The sequence below is a fragment of the Labeo rohita genome, chromosome 12, assembly GCF_022985175.1.
Source record: "Labeo rohita strain BAU-BD-2019 chromosome 12, IGBB_LRoh.1.0, whole genome shotgun sequence".
NCBI classification, from domain to species: Eukaryota; Metazoa; Chordata; class Actinopteri; order Cypriniformes; family Cyprinidae; genus Labeo; species Labeo rohita.
The window spans coordinates 24,369,638-24,386,254 of record NC_066880.1 but is presented as its reverse complement, the minus strand read 5'-3'; the positions used below and the strand labels follow the sequence as shown (position 1 = coordinate 24,386,254).

Below are 16,617 nucleotides of genomic sequence, written 5' to 3'. Positions count from 1 at the left end.
TCTAGGTTTCTCGCTCAATTTAGAAAAAAAACACTGCAGTACAATTCTCTGGACTCTCTAGGCCAATAATTATGAAATAAATGTTGAAATGTATCCTTTGGCAAGCTATAACGGGAAGCTATAATTGTTTAGAAAAGGGGCTTGTCCAAACTTCATTGGTTTAGGTGGTTACAAGCTTGCTTAATTTTTCATATGTGCTTAAATGCCTTAAAGTGCTTGAACCCCAATGATTGCTTGCTTGCAGCTATATTTCTTCTTCTTCATCTTATACATTTATTATTGTAAAATAAAAATGAGCACTTCATAATAAGTAAATTCATTTTCATTTTTTTTTTTTTTTTTTTTCAAAATTCAAGACCCCACTGTAACATGTTCGCATTTTACCTGATACCAGATTTTAATTAAGGTGAAATTTTAAGTTGAAATCAAACTTAAACAATATACGATCAATTACTGCTAAGAATTATTTGTGCTTGTTCATAGTCTTATTCAAATCAAAAGGTTGAAAAACATGCACATCACAAGAATTCTGTTTCTTGTGCCAAACACTTTTTTTATACAGAAATCAGCATTCAACACATATTGTACATTCTCTGGATGTTTGCTGGTCTGTTGCTGTGCCACATGAGAAACACTAAACCAATCACTACGTGTTATCAGTGCAACAGCTGTTCGGCAAGAATCCCATCACAAAAAGACTAAAAATAACAACATGTGACTTATAAAACATCCATTTCACCGTCTGAACTACCAAACCTTTGTGTTTTAATCAGCATTTACAGTTAAGATTATTGGGAGAACTCATATGTCTACGCTTTACTGTCCAACAGCAGAAAATACAAAGGGAAGAAAAGGGTTTTGCTTCTGCAAGGCCTCTAACACACTCTTTTCACATCATAATAATCAAGCCAAAACATTGTACCCAAACTGTTTATTAAAGTCACTCATGTGGGCTGATGAAAATAATGGGTTTGAAGATTATAATCCACAGCATTGTTCCTTCCGCGGAGTGATTTCATCCCTCGTACACAATGAACGCAGACAGCTTTCACTAAACAAGACAGCGGGGCAGGGGTCTGTGCATTTATCAGCAGTAAAAGATCACCCTTGAGGCTACAGGTCAAGCAGGGCTAAACACAATTAAGCCATCAGAGAGTTGGCCACATCAGCGTGGATGCGTAAAATATAGCTTTGGACAACGGACATTTACAGGGTGCCGTAAATGCATGACGGCCTTGCGGAGCATCTGCAGGAGGAGCTGTGGTTGTGGAGGAACGAACATCCACAGTCATCGTTGATAATCAGACAGCAAGATTGACGGTTGCAAACAAGCTGCACCACATCTGTCGCAATGTGAACTCATCTCAAACAGACAACTGGTTGTTCAAAACAGCCGCTTCAAAATAACAATTCATGAGTTTGAAAATGATTTGGTTGAAGAACCACAAATCGTTCACAAATGGGACTACGCTGCATGTTTGAACTAGGAATAGCTACACAATCCAAAGATGGGCAGGAAACACTGAAAAAAGATCCAGTGCTCCAATCTGAACACAGGAGAAAACAATCAGCTAGCTCAGGTTGGGGGCACATACATCAACAGACCTACAGAGAAAGGCCAAAGTGTGCTGCAAAAACAGAAAGAGAGAGAGGCAGTGCTGAGTAAGGGGATCTGGTGGCAGTAAACTCTCCTCCAATGGCAGCCATAAATAATGGAGCTGTGAAGGCAATTGTGTGCAAGCGAGGGACACAGGAAACTTGAAAGAGGGAAAGACGATGGCGAAATAACAGCTTTCAAAGAAGACCAGAGAACAACACAATCAAGCGAGGCTTGTGGGTAAATTGCTGTTTGGTCAGGCGTTGAGTGAAGTAATTAGGTTGTTATTAAGCTGTTTTGACAACTGTAAAAATCCATCAGAGTCAGAAAAGTGTAAAGTGTAAAGAACGGAGGAAGAATCAATGAAAAATAGTTCCTGGTTTTAAAAAGCAACACAAAAAAGCATGGACAATTCTATAATTTACAATGACACTGCATGTTTTTTCAGAACATCAGGCATTGTCAACAAACCAGACCACAGTCCACTGACTCCATCATTATCTCTCTAATCATCATTATCTGAATTACTCAGAAAACAAAAGTAGAATCACAAATTTTGACTAGTCTATCCAAAGACAACAGATAATTACACTCCTGGGGGCAGATTAGTAAACATGCTGTTCCAGTCGTGCTAAACAATATGATAAGAGCTAGGTTACCTAGACACTGTTTACAGTACCAGTCCAATGTTTTTAAAAGAAGACTCTTATGCTTATTAAGGCTGCATTTATTTGATTGAAAACACAAAATCTCATTATCAAAAAATGTTACAATTTAAAATAACTTTTTATTTTGGTGTCGACAGCATCATAAACAGCGCGCAGACATATAGCGCCGTTGCACCACAAGTGTCCCGAGTTAGAATCCCGGCTTGTGGACTTCTCCCAGTCCCATACCAATACTTACTGTCCTATCAAATTAAATGCAAAAATAAAAGTTTTTCAATATATTTTGGTATATTTTAAAATGCAATTTATTTCAATGATGGCATAGCTGAATTTTCAGCATCATTACTCCAGTCTTCAGTTTCACATGATCCTTCAGAAATCATTCTGATATGCTGATTTGCTCCTCAGTAATTATCATTTATCACTGGTGCTCAATTTTAAAAAATGGTTCTTATCATCAATGATGAAAACTTTTTTTGACTGCTTAATATTTTTTTGGAAATTGTGATACACTAATACTTTCACCTACTTCATCTTAAAAACAAGTTCAGTATAAGTTTTTTAATAATAATCAACTTGGTTGGACAAGTCATTTCAATTTAAATTACATTAAACAGACTTCAAAATCAAGCTGAATTTCATACAAAAGGCTCAATTTATTTTAATAAAGTAATGTAAAAACATACGTTGGCATGATTTTCTGATTATTTCATTTTTTATGTTTTTTGGCAGGATTCTTTGAAGAATAGAAAATGAAAAAGGACAGCAATTTATTTGAAATAGAAATCTTTTGATACAATATAAATGTCTCTTCTGCCACTTTTGATCTTTTTTACACCAGATTTTTAAATGGTAGTGTATCACAGTTTCCACAAAAAAAAATAAAAATTAGGCAGCTGCAACTGTTTTCGAAATATTTTTTGAACTTTCTTGAGGACCATGTGCCACTACATATTGGAGTAATAACTGCTAAAAATTCAGCTTTTCCATTACAACAATAGATTCTATTTAAAATCTATTCAAATCTATTCAAATATAAAACAGTGCTTTTAATTTTCAACCATTTTTCACAATATTACGGTTTTTAATAATCAAATAAATTCAGCCTATGCAAGCACAAGAAATGTCTTTTAAAAACATAAAAAAAAATCTAAATGAATGCACATGTTTGTAGTGTATATCCCTGCACAGCATTTGTGCAGGCCAGCTAGTAACCCTAGATTGCATGTGTTTCACTTGTTATTATGAAGTTACCACTTCAACTGTATTGCGAATACAGTCATGCTGCTGGCTGCTGGCCAAACAATGTCCTTTAGCTTACACTATATTCACAATATAACACAACCTCTTGTACCTTATAGCTTAGCTGAAGTAGAATCCATTTAAAGAACACAGTACTGGAATAGAATAGACATCTATGTGGTTAAACCACAATAGGAACAAAAATAAATCACACAAGCCTAAACGTCATGCATATGAAAAACTTCCAGGTTGCTCAGCAAGGGGCTTACGGGCCGCTCACGAGTTCTCAGTGTGGATAAGTGCACCGTGACACACGCTGGGTCGACGGCCTGTGCATGTGTGGGCGCTATGACAACCGTCCCGTGTGCCATACTAGGATTTCTCTTTGAACTCTTTTATCGTGTGTGCCTGGCCCAGATGGCGCTGTGCTGCTGCTCACGTTACATAATCAAAACAGTCAGAGCCGTGAAACATTTACAATCTCTCGCTCACTGCCTTTCCATCTCTTTTAAGGGACGTCAAACCCTCTGTTATTTTCCGTCTTTTCAGCAAGCCTTCTAAACAAATAATGATCTTATTGTCAGACGTGAGCCATTGATCTGAGAGACATCCAAACCCCAAATCATCCCAGCAACATAAAGGATCCCGTCGTATTGCCTCCACAGAGCTATTGTTCCACTTCAAATACTCCACAGCTGCAGCTCAACGCACAGCGCATCTCCGACTCAAAGATCTTGGGAGGAATGACTCACCAGAGCTGGCCACTGGATCTGCTTGGCTTTTGTTCCCTGCAGCTGGGCACCCTCCTTCCTTTTGGCCCAAACCAGCTGATGTTCCAGCAGAAAGATCTGGAAGTCTTCGTACACCTTGACCCACTCGCGCTTATCCCACTCCAGGTCGTCAAACTCAACATACACCTGCAGAAAGAGCAAAGAGAAGGGGTTACACTCTGAACACTCATCCTGTACAGCACACATTAACCACATGGTGTATAAGGCATGCAAGCATATAAGCGGTGTGGGAACAGCACTGATATGTAACATTAAGGACTTTCACATGATTCACATCAAAGTTACCCACTGCACTGAACTTTAATGAGTGAAGCATCAAGATCCGGCATTCGCCCCGGGCAAGTGTTGTGCCAGGCCAAGCTTTGTACACCATGCTGTAATTGCCATACAATTTTAACTGAGGTTGTTTGCTGCTGACATTCTGAAGCTCAATCAATATTTACCAGACAATTTGCATGACATATTACACAAGCGGAGAGTTGTATGCAAGACTGAACGCTAATTATTTTACTATTGTCCAGTGGTTTAGATTTTTACTTAGGTTTTATTTTTTCCATGGTTTTTGACCCATGTTACCTTGTATTCTGATAAAGCTGTTACAACACAAAATTATAGTAAGCAGTGAAATTTACGAAGACATAACCAACTGTTTTTACGAGGATAGACCAGACTGATGTTTCCATTAGTGTAGTGCAGAGTTTCCCCACACGGGACATCAAACGGGAACTGCAAGGGTTTGTGAATTGATAAAAACCTAATTAAATAATTATACTGAACGTAAAATAAAACAAATAAACATGCCACGCCACACTATTATTGTGATACTACCAGTCCAAAATTTTTGAACAGTAAGATTTAATGTTTTTAATGAAGTCTTTTCTGATCACCAAACTTGCATTTATTTGATCCAAAAGTACTGAAAAAAAAAAACAAAAAAAACAGTAAAATTCTATAATATTTACTTTTTTAAAATGTTTGTTTTCAAATATGAATATATTTTAAAATATAATTTATTCCTGCGATTTTAAAGCTAGATTTTTAGCATTATTACTCCAGTCACATGATCCTTCAGAAATCATTCTAATATTCTGATTTGCTGTTCAAAAACATTTATTATTATTATTATTATTATTATTATTATTATGTTGAAAACAGCTGAGTAGATTTTTTTCAGGTTTCTTTGATGAATAGAAAGTTCAGAAGAACAGCATTTATCTGAAATAGAAATCTTTATCATCACTTTTGATCAATTTAAAACATCCTTGCTAAATAAAAGTATTAATTGCTATAATTTCTTTCAAAAAAATAAAAAATAAAAAATACTCACTCCAAGCTTTCAATTCAAAGAATCCTGAAAAAAAACTGTTTTAAATATTGATAATAATGATAATAAAAATGTTTCTTGAACAGCAAATTTAGCATATTAGAATGATTTCTGAAGGATCATGTGACACTGAAGACTGGAGTAATGATGCTGAAAATTTAGCTTTAATCACAGGAATAAATTACATTTTAAAATATATTCAAATTTAAATTTTAAATAGTAAAAAGATTTCACAATATTACTTATTTTGCTGTATTTTGGATCAAACAAATGAAGGCTTGGTGAGCAGAAGAAACTTTGTTAAAAAACATTTATAATTTTTAATTAAACTTTTGACTAGTAGTGAACACGCTATGCGATACTTGTAATGTATACATGCTGTGATAATTTGACCAATCTGACCAATCATAACACTAAATCTGCCATTTTGTCCGACAAACAAACTAGACAGGAGAGCAGATTAACATCAGTGGACTTGAACTTGAAAAATGGTGTGTACTGTCTTTCTGTGGTTGAAACAAGATACCTTCTGATGTTCATTCATGTTTATTTTGTACTATAACTAGTAAAGAGGGAGAGATAAACTGAGGCGCTACAGCGATCTGTCACAACACATTAAAGAGCCATAAAATGGTATTTATTGTTTGAATTTCTTTAAAAATAAATAAATAAAATAAAATCAACACAGTCTGAAAAGACTTTCAAAAAAGCAACCTACTCGGTCTTGTCTGTCGGCGCAATGCTAGTGTCCTCTTTGCTCCGTAATGTATTTTTCACAGAGTGAGAACACGACGTGGGTGGCATGGCCTGCATGTGCTGACAGGGTTTTCATTTTTATAATTAAGACATCATAATAAACTCACAATAATTGTGATTCAATTTGATTGGGTTTCTAAAACTCCATTGTAAAAGTAATGTGATTGAATTTAAAATCTAGCTATAAAAAAAATCTAAATTAAACAATTACTAAAAAAAATGATATTTTTTTATCTATTAACTTATTAACTATTAAGCCTTTGACTTGCCATTAACCAACATCAGATAACCATGAGTATGTGAATGTGTCATTCAATTATTGAAATATTAACTTTAAATCTCAAGGGGTATTTTTAGTAAATATTTGAATAAAGAGAGTTCAGCTTGGGAACTCTTGTTTCCTGTTTGTGTTTTAATAAAAGCATCTGTCAAAAAACAACTTACTGTTTCAGAAAAGAGTTCAATAACTTTCAGTGTAATTTCACAGCCATAAAACTTCAGTGGCCTTAAATGACCTCATTTTGGATTTGATTTCATGGACAGACCTGGCCACTGCAGACCCACTGAATGTCCAGCCTTCCCTCACAGTCACGGTGCTAAAACCACGTCTCGATCCTGCTGCTGTCCTCAACTGTGAAACAACCCACAGCCATGTGATTCAAAGTGGAGTGCGCAGGACGTTTGTGTGTTTGTGAGGCACTGAGACAAGAGGGAGAACATGTGTTTGAGCTGCTGGATGTTTTCAACATATGCAGCGTGTCGTAACGACAGCATGTTTCTGGCCTGTCAAAGTCTCCTCTTTCACCGTGTGTGTGCGTAAGGACGGGCGTAGCGTGATAGGCTGGAGAACTGGTTTCCAAAAAACAAGCCGCACTGAGGGTTTGGCACTATTTTTGAACCTGTACTCCAACTGGAAAAACTGTTCCTCGGCTGGACAACGTCCATCTGTTGACTAATACAATCCTGCACACAACGCTTTTAAAGCGTGTACAGAAAGCGCCCAGCTAATGATTTGAAACGCACAGATCTAGTGCTGAGAGCTGTGGGAATCATCAGCATGAGTGAGTCAGCCGAGAACACATTGCACAACCCCAGTGCTGAGCAACGTGCAGTAACAGGAGCGGGTTTCATAATGTGGATTCATACCAGAAATGATTCACTGACTCTGCCTCTTGTGGTTTTCTCACCATGACTGGGGTTGTGAGGCTCTAATGAGTGTGTTTGGAGGGGAAGGAGTGAAGAACAGACCTGTCAGGACAAATTTCACATCTGGACCCCCCTGTCATAAGCAGGCTAAGCTAAAGTAAAAAGCACTGCTTGAAGCAACATCCTATTTCATTACCCCTATCAACAATAATCTCACAGGGCTGTTTTGTAGGGATGTTGTCCCTAGAGTAACCCAATGACCAATGAAAGAATGAAAATAAAACAATTTAACATCAAAACACAGTGAATAGAACTTGCACGTGCACGAGCAGCTTGGCACTGTGCTATTTTAAAGGACCATTTCACACCAAGAATGATAACTAGAACAATAACTACATTAGCATCAAAACCAACACACAATCGCTTTTTGCTTATTATTAGCATGTGCTGTAGTTTTGTTGTCTGACACTTTTATAGTCATAAAGAGAAAAAAAGTTTTCGTAGTTATAGCTATCATTCTTGGTGTAAACATCCATTTACTGGTCCCAAGTCAGATGTCCTCCTTCTATGCAAGTCTAACAAATTTTTAATCTGTTATAATCCAAATCACAGTCTGATCATTTGAAAATAAATATTTGTCTACAATAAATTACAAATTATCAATCAAAGGCTAAAATCTTTGATTTTCAATATTAAAAGTGAATAATAAAATTATTATGTTACAGTTTGAAATAGTATACACTGCCAGTCAAGTTTCTGAACAGTCTCTTCTGCTCATCAAGCATCTGTTTATTTGATGCAAAGTACAGCAAAAACAATACAGTTTTTAAATATTTTTACTATTTAAATTAACTGTTTTCTATTTGAATATATTTTGAAATGTAATTTATTCTTGTGATCAAAGCTAAATTTGCAGCATCATTACTCAATTTTTTCAGGATTATTTGATGAACAGAAAGATCCAAAGATTAGCATTTATATGAAATAAAAAGCTTTTGTAACTTTATACACTATACCATTCAAAAGCTTGGAGTCAGTATAATTTTTCTTTTTTGGGGGAAAGAAATTACAGAAATTAATACTTTCATTTAGCATGTTTTAAAATGTTTTCAAATAGAGAACAGGTATTTTAAATAGTAAAAATATTTCAAACTTTTACTGTTTTTGCTGTACTTTGGAACAAATAAATGCAGGCTTAGTGACCAGAAGAGACTTCTTTTAAAAAAAAAAAAAAAAAAACATAAAAAATCTTACTGTTCAAAAATATTTGACTGGTAGTGTACTGTAGCTTGAAAAAGAAATTAACTTTGGGATACAAGAATATTTTGTTTTACAGTGTCATTCAATTCTTAATGTTTTTTAAGTGGTAGATAACAAAAAAAGTAATTTAAAATTTCAAAAAGGAACATTCACAATATCCATTATCGCTCAGACAGTCTGAAGCCAATCCTGTCTGGATTAAAAAATCCAGCAGGGGTATTGTATTAACACAACAAATCTCAAATTATTTGGATTTTTTTCAGAATACCATTACTACATGATAATCGTTGTGCAAATCTGCTGACTGCTGCATTCATTATGAATTTTGACATTTTAGACAGTTTTCTGGGTACTGTGTAATGTATATTCCCATCCTATCTTTTCTTTTCCACCATTTTTAGCATTTTGGGTGCTCATATGACCTCATGTGATGTACACATCATTGCAGAGCACAGCACATGACCTTTCGTAACACCCACATTAACAGAAACAACAGACATCCCCACCTCAGTATCTGCACATCTGGATCAGAACATAAAATGACAGATGTTCTACCCTCCAAAAAATAAAGGTTCTCTATTGGCATCTACGGTTCTAAGAACCTTTAACATCCAAGGAAATGTTCCACAAAAGGTTAGCTATAGTCAAAATAAAGCCAAAATGGTTCTTCTATGGCATCACTCCGAAAACCACCTTTCGCCACATTTTTAAGAATCTGTAACTTAAACATTGTCTAAGAGTTCTGTAACTTATTAGAAGTCACACATGTTATTGTGCATGATTTATCAATGCATGCAATTTAATTAAAACCAACTGTTCTCTCTACCTCCAAAATGACCGATATAAACATTTGCAACAGTCTGTGATGCCCAAAAATGGTAAGTAGTCAGCTTACTACATTTTGAGACACCACCTCCATGTGTGTGTGTGCGTGTGTGTGTGTAGGCATGTAAAGTCCAGCCTTCATTCCTCTAGTGACACACGTGACCGACGGCTTCTGCTCTCCCCTCCCCCCGTCCTGCTGACCCCTCCCTTCCATAATCCCCTTCACAGCAGGGATCGTGGAGGACGGCTTCCCTCATTCGGCCTCTCTCTGTCTTAGAATGAAACATTAACTTCATATTGTGTTTCTGCTGAACCCACCCTCTCGGTTGAGTCTCCGCTGCTGGCTAGATGAAAAATTCACTCTCATTAAAAATTGACATGGGGCAGAGGGCCAGAATGAGTGTGTGTGTGTGTGTGTGTGTGTGTGTGTGTGTGTAAGGCACAGTTACTTCTCATGCTGGTTATTCAGGCAGTGACCTGTAGGCCTGAGGTTATGGTATTGGAGAGAGGCTGGCATACATCACTGCCACAAATAGTACTTCAGTAATTAGGGCTGCACATTTCATTGCAATAAAAACAAAATCACAATATGAGTGGTTAGCACAAGTATCAAATCAAAAAAGGCTGCAATTTAATTTAAAAAAAATCATGCAGTGTGTGTTTCAGTAGGCCTGTCACGATAACAACTTTTTGTTGTGCAATATATTGCCCCAGAAATAATTGCGATAAGCGATAACATGTCATTTTAAGACCATTTTATGCCACTGAATATATAATCATAACATAATAATGCAAGAAGGCCTACACACTTTCAAATGACAGCAAACTTTTAATTACTTAATAAGTGAAGTATCAAAATATGAGATAGCTTAAAAAACTTAAATAGATAGCAAATAAACATTTTCTAACAAAAAGTCTAAAGTAACAAGTAGAAAAAAGAAAAATGCACAAAGAACTTGGACATGGAGATTATTTAATCTACAGATTTTTCCCCGATCTTCGTTACTTAGTAAATTAAGGCTGCACACTATTGCTGAAAAACACAATCACTACTTAGCAGTCAAATGTCTGTATGCACAAAGGCACAGATCCCCAAACAAGGCCATATCTACAAATGAAACTTTTTTTGTAGAAGCATATTTAAAATTTAAACTAGCACCTCATGACTACACCACATTATGTACAAGAAGCTGCAAAAGACACCGGCGCAAGTGGAAGGCAAAAAACATATAATAGGCATTATATTGCGTCACCAAAAATTATTGAGATCATGTACATATATTGTGTGATATATATCGACATATTGATTATTGCGACAGGCCTATGTTTCAGAGTAAAACACACACAGCTCATGATCCAGAGTTTCCAGAACCTCAGAGCTTCTGAGCTTGTTTCAGTTCGCAGTAAACGCAGCTAAACAAAGTTATCTATGCATGTACTATGAGTTTGGATCAGATATTATGTGCATGTGGGAATGCAACGCGCACTAACCATCTTCCCATATTTTCAATGAGATGTGATTATAAACTGGCTGTTGTTAAGAAAATAGAAGTTTCAGCAATGGCTTAATGTCTGAAAATGAAAAAATTAAGACAAAAAAAAAAGCCATAAATTTAGCCTTATATATTAGTATTGTAATTTTAGTGTTGCACTTTAAAGCAAAATTGTTATTACTTCTCTTAAACACTCTTATTATAAAAATATTTCTAATTTGTTTAATACTACTACTAGTAGTAATAATATAGTAATATATAAATCACAATTTCCCTACTAGCAATGCATGAACACACAAAAACACAAGATCAGATTCAAAGCTGATATGGCGATATAGCAAAAAAAAAAAAAAAAAAAACAGCTTTGAAACATCTTAAATGGTTATTTATTGATCTGAGGCATCATTATTTCTACTAAACTGCCATTATAGTCTATTTACATATTTATATTTTATTTGCAAATAAATATTCATTATACAATATCAGGCATAAGCCAAAGACAAGCTAAAGGGATGCAGCAGGATAAATGGAAAAATCCGTCTGAAATAAGCAGAGGGAGGATGGGGAGGCTTCTGGACAGAAGTACAGTACACAGACAGATGGTACAGTTCTGCCCCTTCAGCAGGGTGGAAGCCGCCTCATAACAGCGACTGAGCTGCTCAGATTGATTACCAACCTGAACGAAAAGGAAGCCACTTGCACAAGATTAAAGAACAAATCAAACCTTCCTGCATGCAAGACTAGACTAGCACTACAAACCTCATCATGTCATGCTAAAATTGTGTGTGTGTGTGAATGTTTGTGTAGCAGAAAGTAGATCTGGGCAGGTTGTTCTGTCCTGTCTCCATAAATTCCTGTTCCATCTCTCGGCGGTTACATGTGCACTGATGCTCTTATGCCAAAATAAACAGACTATACAGTTTCACAATATTACTTGAACAGAGAAACTAGAGTTCAAATTCATTAGATTTATTGTTCTTCGCTAATCATCTATATCCTATTTCTGAAATATTCAAAACGAGATTTGACGTCCATGAAAGCAAACACTATTGAACACACAGCATGTTTGAATATATACAGAAGCACAAATGACATTTCAGAGGAAACAATTCTCAATCTGGTCAGGGTCATGATAATATAGGATGACATGATCATAAGTAACTATTCTTTCATTTCAATTCCAGGAAGTGAATAGTTTTAGGCTGACAAACACATGATTTCACCATCTCTGTGGTGCAACAAATCCTGCAAGATGCCAGAGCTTTTTTACGTTCCACCCCATCTGTTTCACTGCACATAAAAAGGGGTAGTGTAAAGCTGAAAGCCCAAGGATAACCACAGTGAAAATCTGATGCGGAATCAGATTTGACCTGGGATCCGGTTTACCCAGCTTACTTATCTCTGCAAAACTAATGATTTGCTGTTTACAAGAGAAGTTCGAGGAGGTGCACACACACTATATATACACTGATCAAAACACATACGATGGCAAACCAAAGCAATACACTCATTAAAATTCCCATGCAAGCAGGATGGGTTAACCCGAGATAACAAGCAGAACAAAAGCAGGAAGGGTCTGGAAACGCAGAACACAGATGACACCTCCCCGTCTCGTATCCAGATGGAGGAAGCCACCACACGTGCCTGTGCCATGGCCTACAGAACCGATCGGAGGTCAGGCTCCACATTTAATCTGATTATGGATTCGGTGCCAGCTGTACACAGCAGAGCAGGGATAACGGAGGGTTAACTCAGTATGCAAAGCTCACAGACAACACAGACAGAGCAAGACGAGGGAGAGAGTGAGAGAGGGAATGCTTTTAATGGGAACAGTTAGAGGGTCAGCTCTGGTCTGCCTGGCCATGCATAAGGGATGAGGCTTGTACTGACTCCAAAATCATGCAGGCAGCAGGGGTGTTATATAACTGCGTTCAGTCAGACGCTCGGGGAGATGAGAGCTGCCTGCCTGGTTGTTGAACCCTGCACAACTAGATTAGGGTCTGGAAAAGCAGTTAGACTGGGCCAGGCACGTCCAGGATTTGACCGGTTTATGTAAGACTATGGAAATGCCCGAAAATGGAAAATACGAGGCAGCAAAATTCCTTGTTGCTAAACAAGTGCTGGAATCTGGCCATCGGCGTCGTTGAGAGTGCTGTGGAGCACAAGCAAACCCCTGGTGAATAAATCGACTGTATTTTCGGCAAATAAGTTGCACCTGACTACAAAAGGCACATTGGGTCAAAACTACATCACTGAGAGAAAACACACAGATAAGTCCAGTTCTATTATTACGTTCAGTCATAATGTAAAACACTGGAAAATAAAATGTTAACAAACACTCACTCCACAAAAAAAATCTTTAACTTTAACCTTATTCAGAACAGAACAGAACAGGAATGAAAAATGTAAGTACAAAATAAACATAAAAGTGACCCTGGACCACAAAACCTGTCATAAGTAGCACGGGCATATTTGTAGCAATAACCAACAATACACTGTATGGGTTAAAATGATCGTTTTTTCTTTTATGCCAAAAATCATTAGGATATTAAGTACAGATAATGTTCCATAATTTTGTAAATTTCCTACCGAAAATGTATCAAAACTTAATTTCTGATTAATAATATGCACTGCTAAGAACTTTACTTAGACTACTTCAAAGGCAATTTTCTCAATATTTTGTTTTTTTTTTAACACCCTCAGATTCCAGATTTTCAAATAGTTGTACATCAGCCAAATATTGTCCTATCTTAGCAAACCATAAATCAATAGAAAGCCTATTTATTTAATAAATCTCAATTTAAAAAAAAAAATTGCCCCCTAAAGCTGGTTTTGTAGTCCAGGGTCACAAATTATAGTGGCATTCATTATAAACTAAATTTATTATAGCCTAAGCAAATTTGTTTCAAGCAAAACTGGCTCATATACTTCTCTCATTCAATACAAAAGCAAATGGGTGCACTTTGTGCATGTTTTACATGCTTGCTGTTAATTGCATTATATAAGCTGCTCTGGAATATAATCACAGATCTGGAAAATACAGACTTGCTTTAGGAGTAGGGATAGATCAGGGCTGCGTTTCCTAAAAGCATCGTAAGCTTAAGTTGATTGTAGCTCCATTGGTTTCAATGGGTCTACGATGTACTTAATCTTACGGTGCTTTTTGGAAACGCAGCTCAGGACTAGTTGTATGTATTTATGAGGGGGGTTTTTTGTGGCAGTGCTTAAAAGGAGATGACAGACGCAGTGTATTTGAGAGGGGTCTAACAGTTACTGTCAGCATAAAAGAAGTTCAAGATCTGTAGCTTCAGAAACAACCACTTCTAATGCTAATGTGTGAAAGATGATCTCAAACACACGCAAAATCCATAGGTTTTTTTTACAGTGAAAGGTTATATGCCATGCTGAAGTGCTGCACTAGGCTTTAAAATTGAAAAAAATTATCAGAACTGAATTTTTTCCAACATTCAGTTCTATTAATACTTGGAACATCTGTTTTCCTCTGTGGATGTGGACAGAACATTGTACTGAAATATGCAGCACATGTATCAGAGCCACCTGAAACTCGGGTTGTCATGACAATCAGTGCATGTTCAATTTTCTGTCTGCTGAGCATGAGAATCAACAAACAGCTTTTAAGCATGTGATTCATCGCACCCCATGATTAAAAGTCTGTTTAAAAAGCACTTTATGTGATGTATGCCACTTCTTTGCAATAGAGAGATTTAAAAGGCATACCTCAAAAAAAATATAGCAGGTTTAGGTTTAGCAGCAGATGAAATAAATGTGAATAGGTAATAACATTTTCCCCACACAAATATATTTTGTATAACACTATTTATTTTTGATTACAATTTTTTTGTCTGAAATCTAAAATGACGTAATTTCATAATGTTGCAGAGGATGAATGCAATAAGTAGCATTTTACAACCACTGTCCATACTTTCATCCTTAACATTAAGCTAATGGAATTCATTGATTGCAAACTGCATTGAAACCGCAAGCCTGAGGAACGCAAAACAACAGCACATCTTGATTTTTAAAGCATGCAGCACTTACTTTTATTAAATTAAATAACTGCCTTTTGAAGTTTAATAAATCATATTTGTCTGTATTGCAATTACTGTTTTTCTGGCCCCAAATTTAAGACAACATTTTTTTTTACCTTAAATGTGATTAAACTGAATTTAAGACATTTAATGGACCCCAGGAATCCTGAAATTATGATATACATCCTTTGTTTTTACTGTCCATTTATTGCTACGCAATGTGTCCGATGACATCAGAAGGGCATGACCCTAAACCAGCCGATTATACAGAGTCATCAGACAATCGAGCACCTTAAAACCAACCCGGAGGAAAAGTCATTGTCCTAGATTGAAGAATAAACTGAACATGCTGAAGCGCACGCATGGATCTCTAAGGCGACTGCTCACAGGCATACCAAAAACAACCCCAAAAAAACAACGAATGTGCAGACATTACGATATGTAAGAGCTGGTTGCTATGCAACTAACAGCACATAGGCCAGAACGCTCAGTCTTTATCTTTCTCTCCATTCTGGCTTTCTTTCAAAAGGACAATGTCTGCTCTGAACGCCTGGGGAACGTGGCGAACTGCTGGACTCGCTGTGGGTCAGTGAATTTACTGGACTCATCAGAGAGCAGAGCGGACCGAGTGGATTATAAAAGAACTGAACTCAAGTGACCCTGTCCAACAGTCGACTGTCACTGATTCACCTTGTGCATGAGAATCAACACATCACATGGGACACTTTAAAAGGGTAGCTCAGCTAAAAATGACAACTGTATTTCATATATTCACGCTCTTGAGGAACACTTTAGAAAGACACACGAAGCCAGATGTTGACACTGTTCTTTTCACACTAAAAATCCTTTCCCTGCTACAGCTTTCATATCTTATTTGTACTTTCAAATATTCATAGCAGGTAGAAAGTTATGAGACCCATAAGAGTCACAACATTTAAATTTAAACATAGGTTTAAAGCACATTTTTTATTTTTTCATGAAACCTGAGATTTCAGTCCATTTCACTAGTGCTGTCAAACGATTAATCGCATCCAAAATAAAAAATTTTGTTTACATAATGTATGAGTGTGTACTGTGTATTTATGTATACAAGTACACACATATACGTATATATTTAAGAAAAACATTTATATATAATATAAATTCTATGAAAATTAATATATACATGTAAATACTTTCAAAATATATACAGTATGTGTGTGTGTACTTTTTTATACATAATAAATATACACAGTACACACACATGTAAACAAAAACTTTTATTTTGCATGCGATTAATCGTTTGACAGCACTACAAAACGTTGATGTCTTATAAAACTTATCTACATTAATCAACAGTTTGATCAAAGTGTTTTATATGATGAACATATTTAATTATGGCTAACCAATGCACACACATAGCGCTCATCAAATATGGTAAACAGAAGCTCAAAAGTACTTGATGATGTGCAAAAACCAATGAAGGG

The 16,617-nt window shown here is 36.2% G+C and overlaps 1 protein-coding gene across 3 annotated transcripts in view; it reads right to left on the bottom strand.

Annotated features, from left to right (window-relative positions):
- jmjd1cb (jumonji domain containing 1Cb) overlaps positions 1 to 16,617 on the bottom strand; it is a 133,116-nt gene that overhangs the window by 72,950 nt on the left and 43,549 nt on the right. For all 3 annotated transcript variants that reach the window (XM_051124780.1, XM_051124781.1, XM_051124782.1), the window contains exon 2: positions 4,260 to 4,424. In XM_051124780.1, the coding sequence (XP_050980737.1) occupies positions 4,260 to 4,424 (165 nt within the window). The remainder of the gene's footprint in view (positions 1 to 4,259; positions 4,425 to 16,617) is intronic.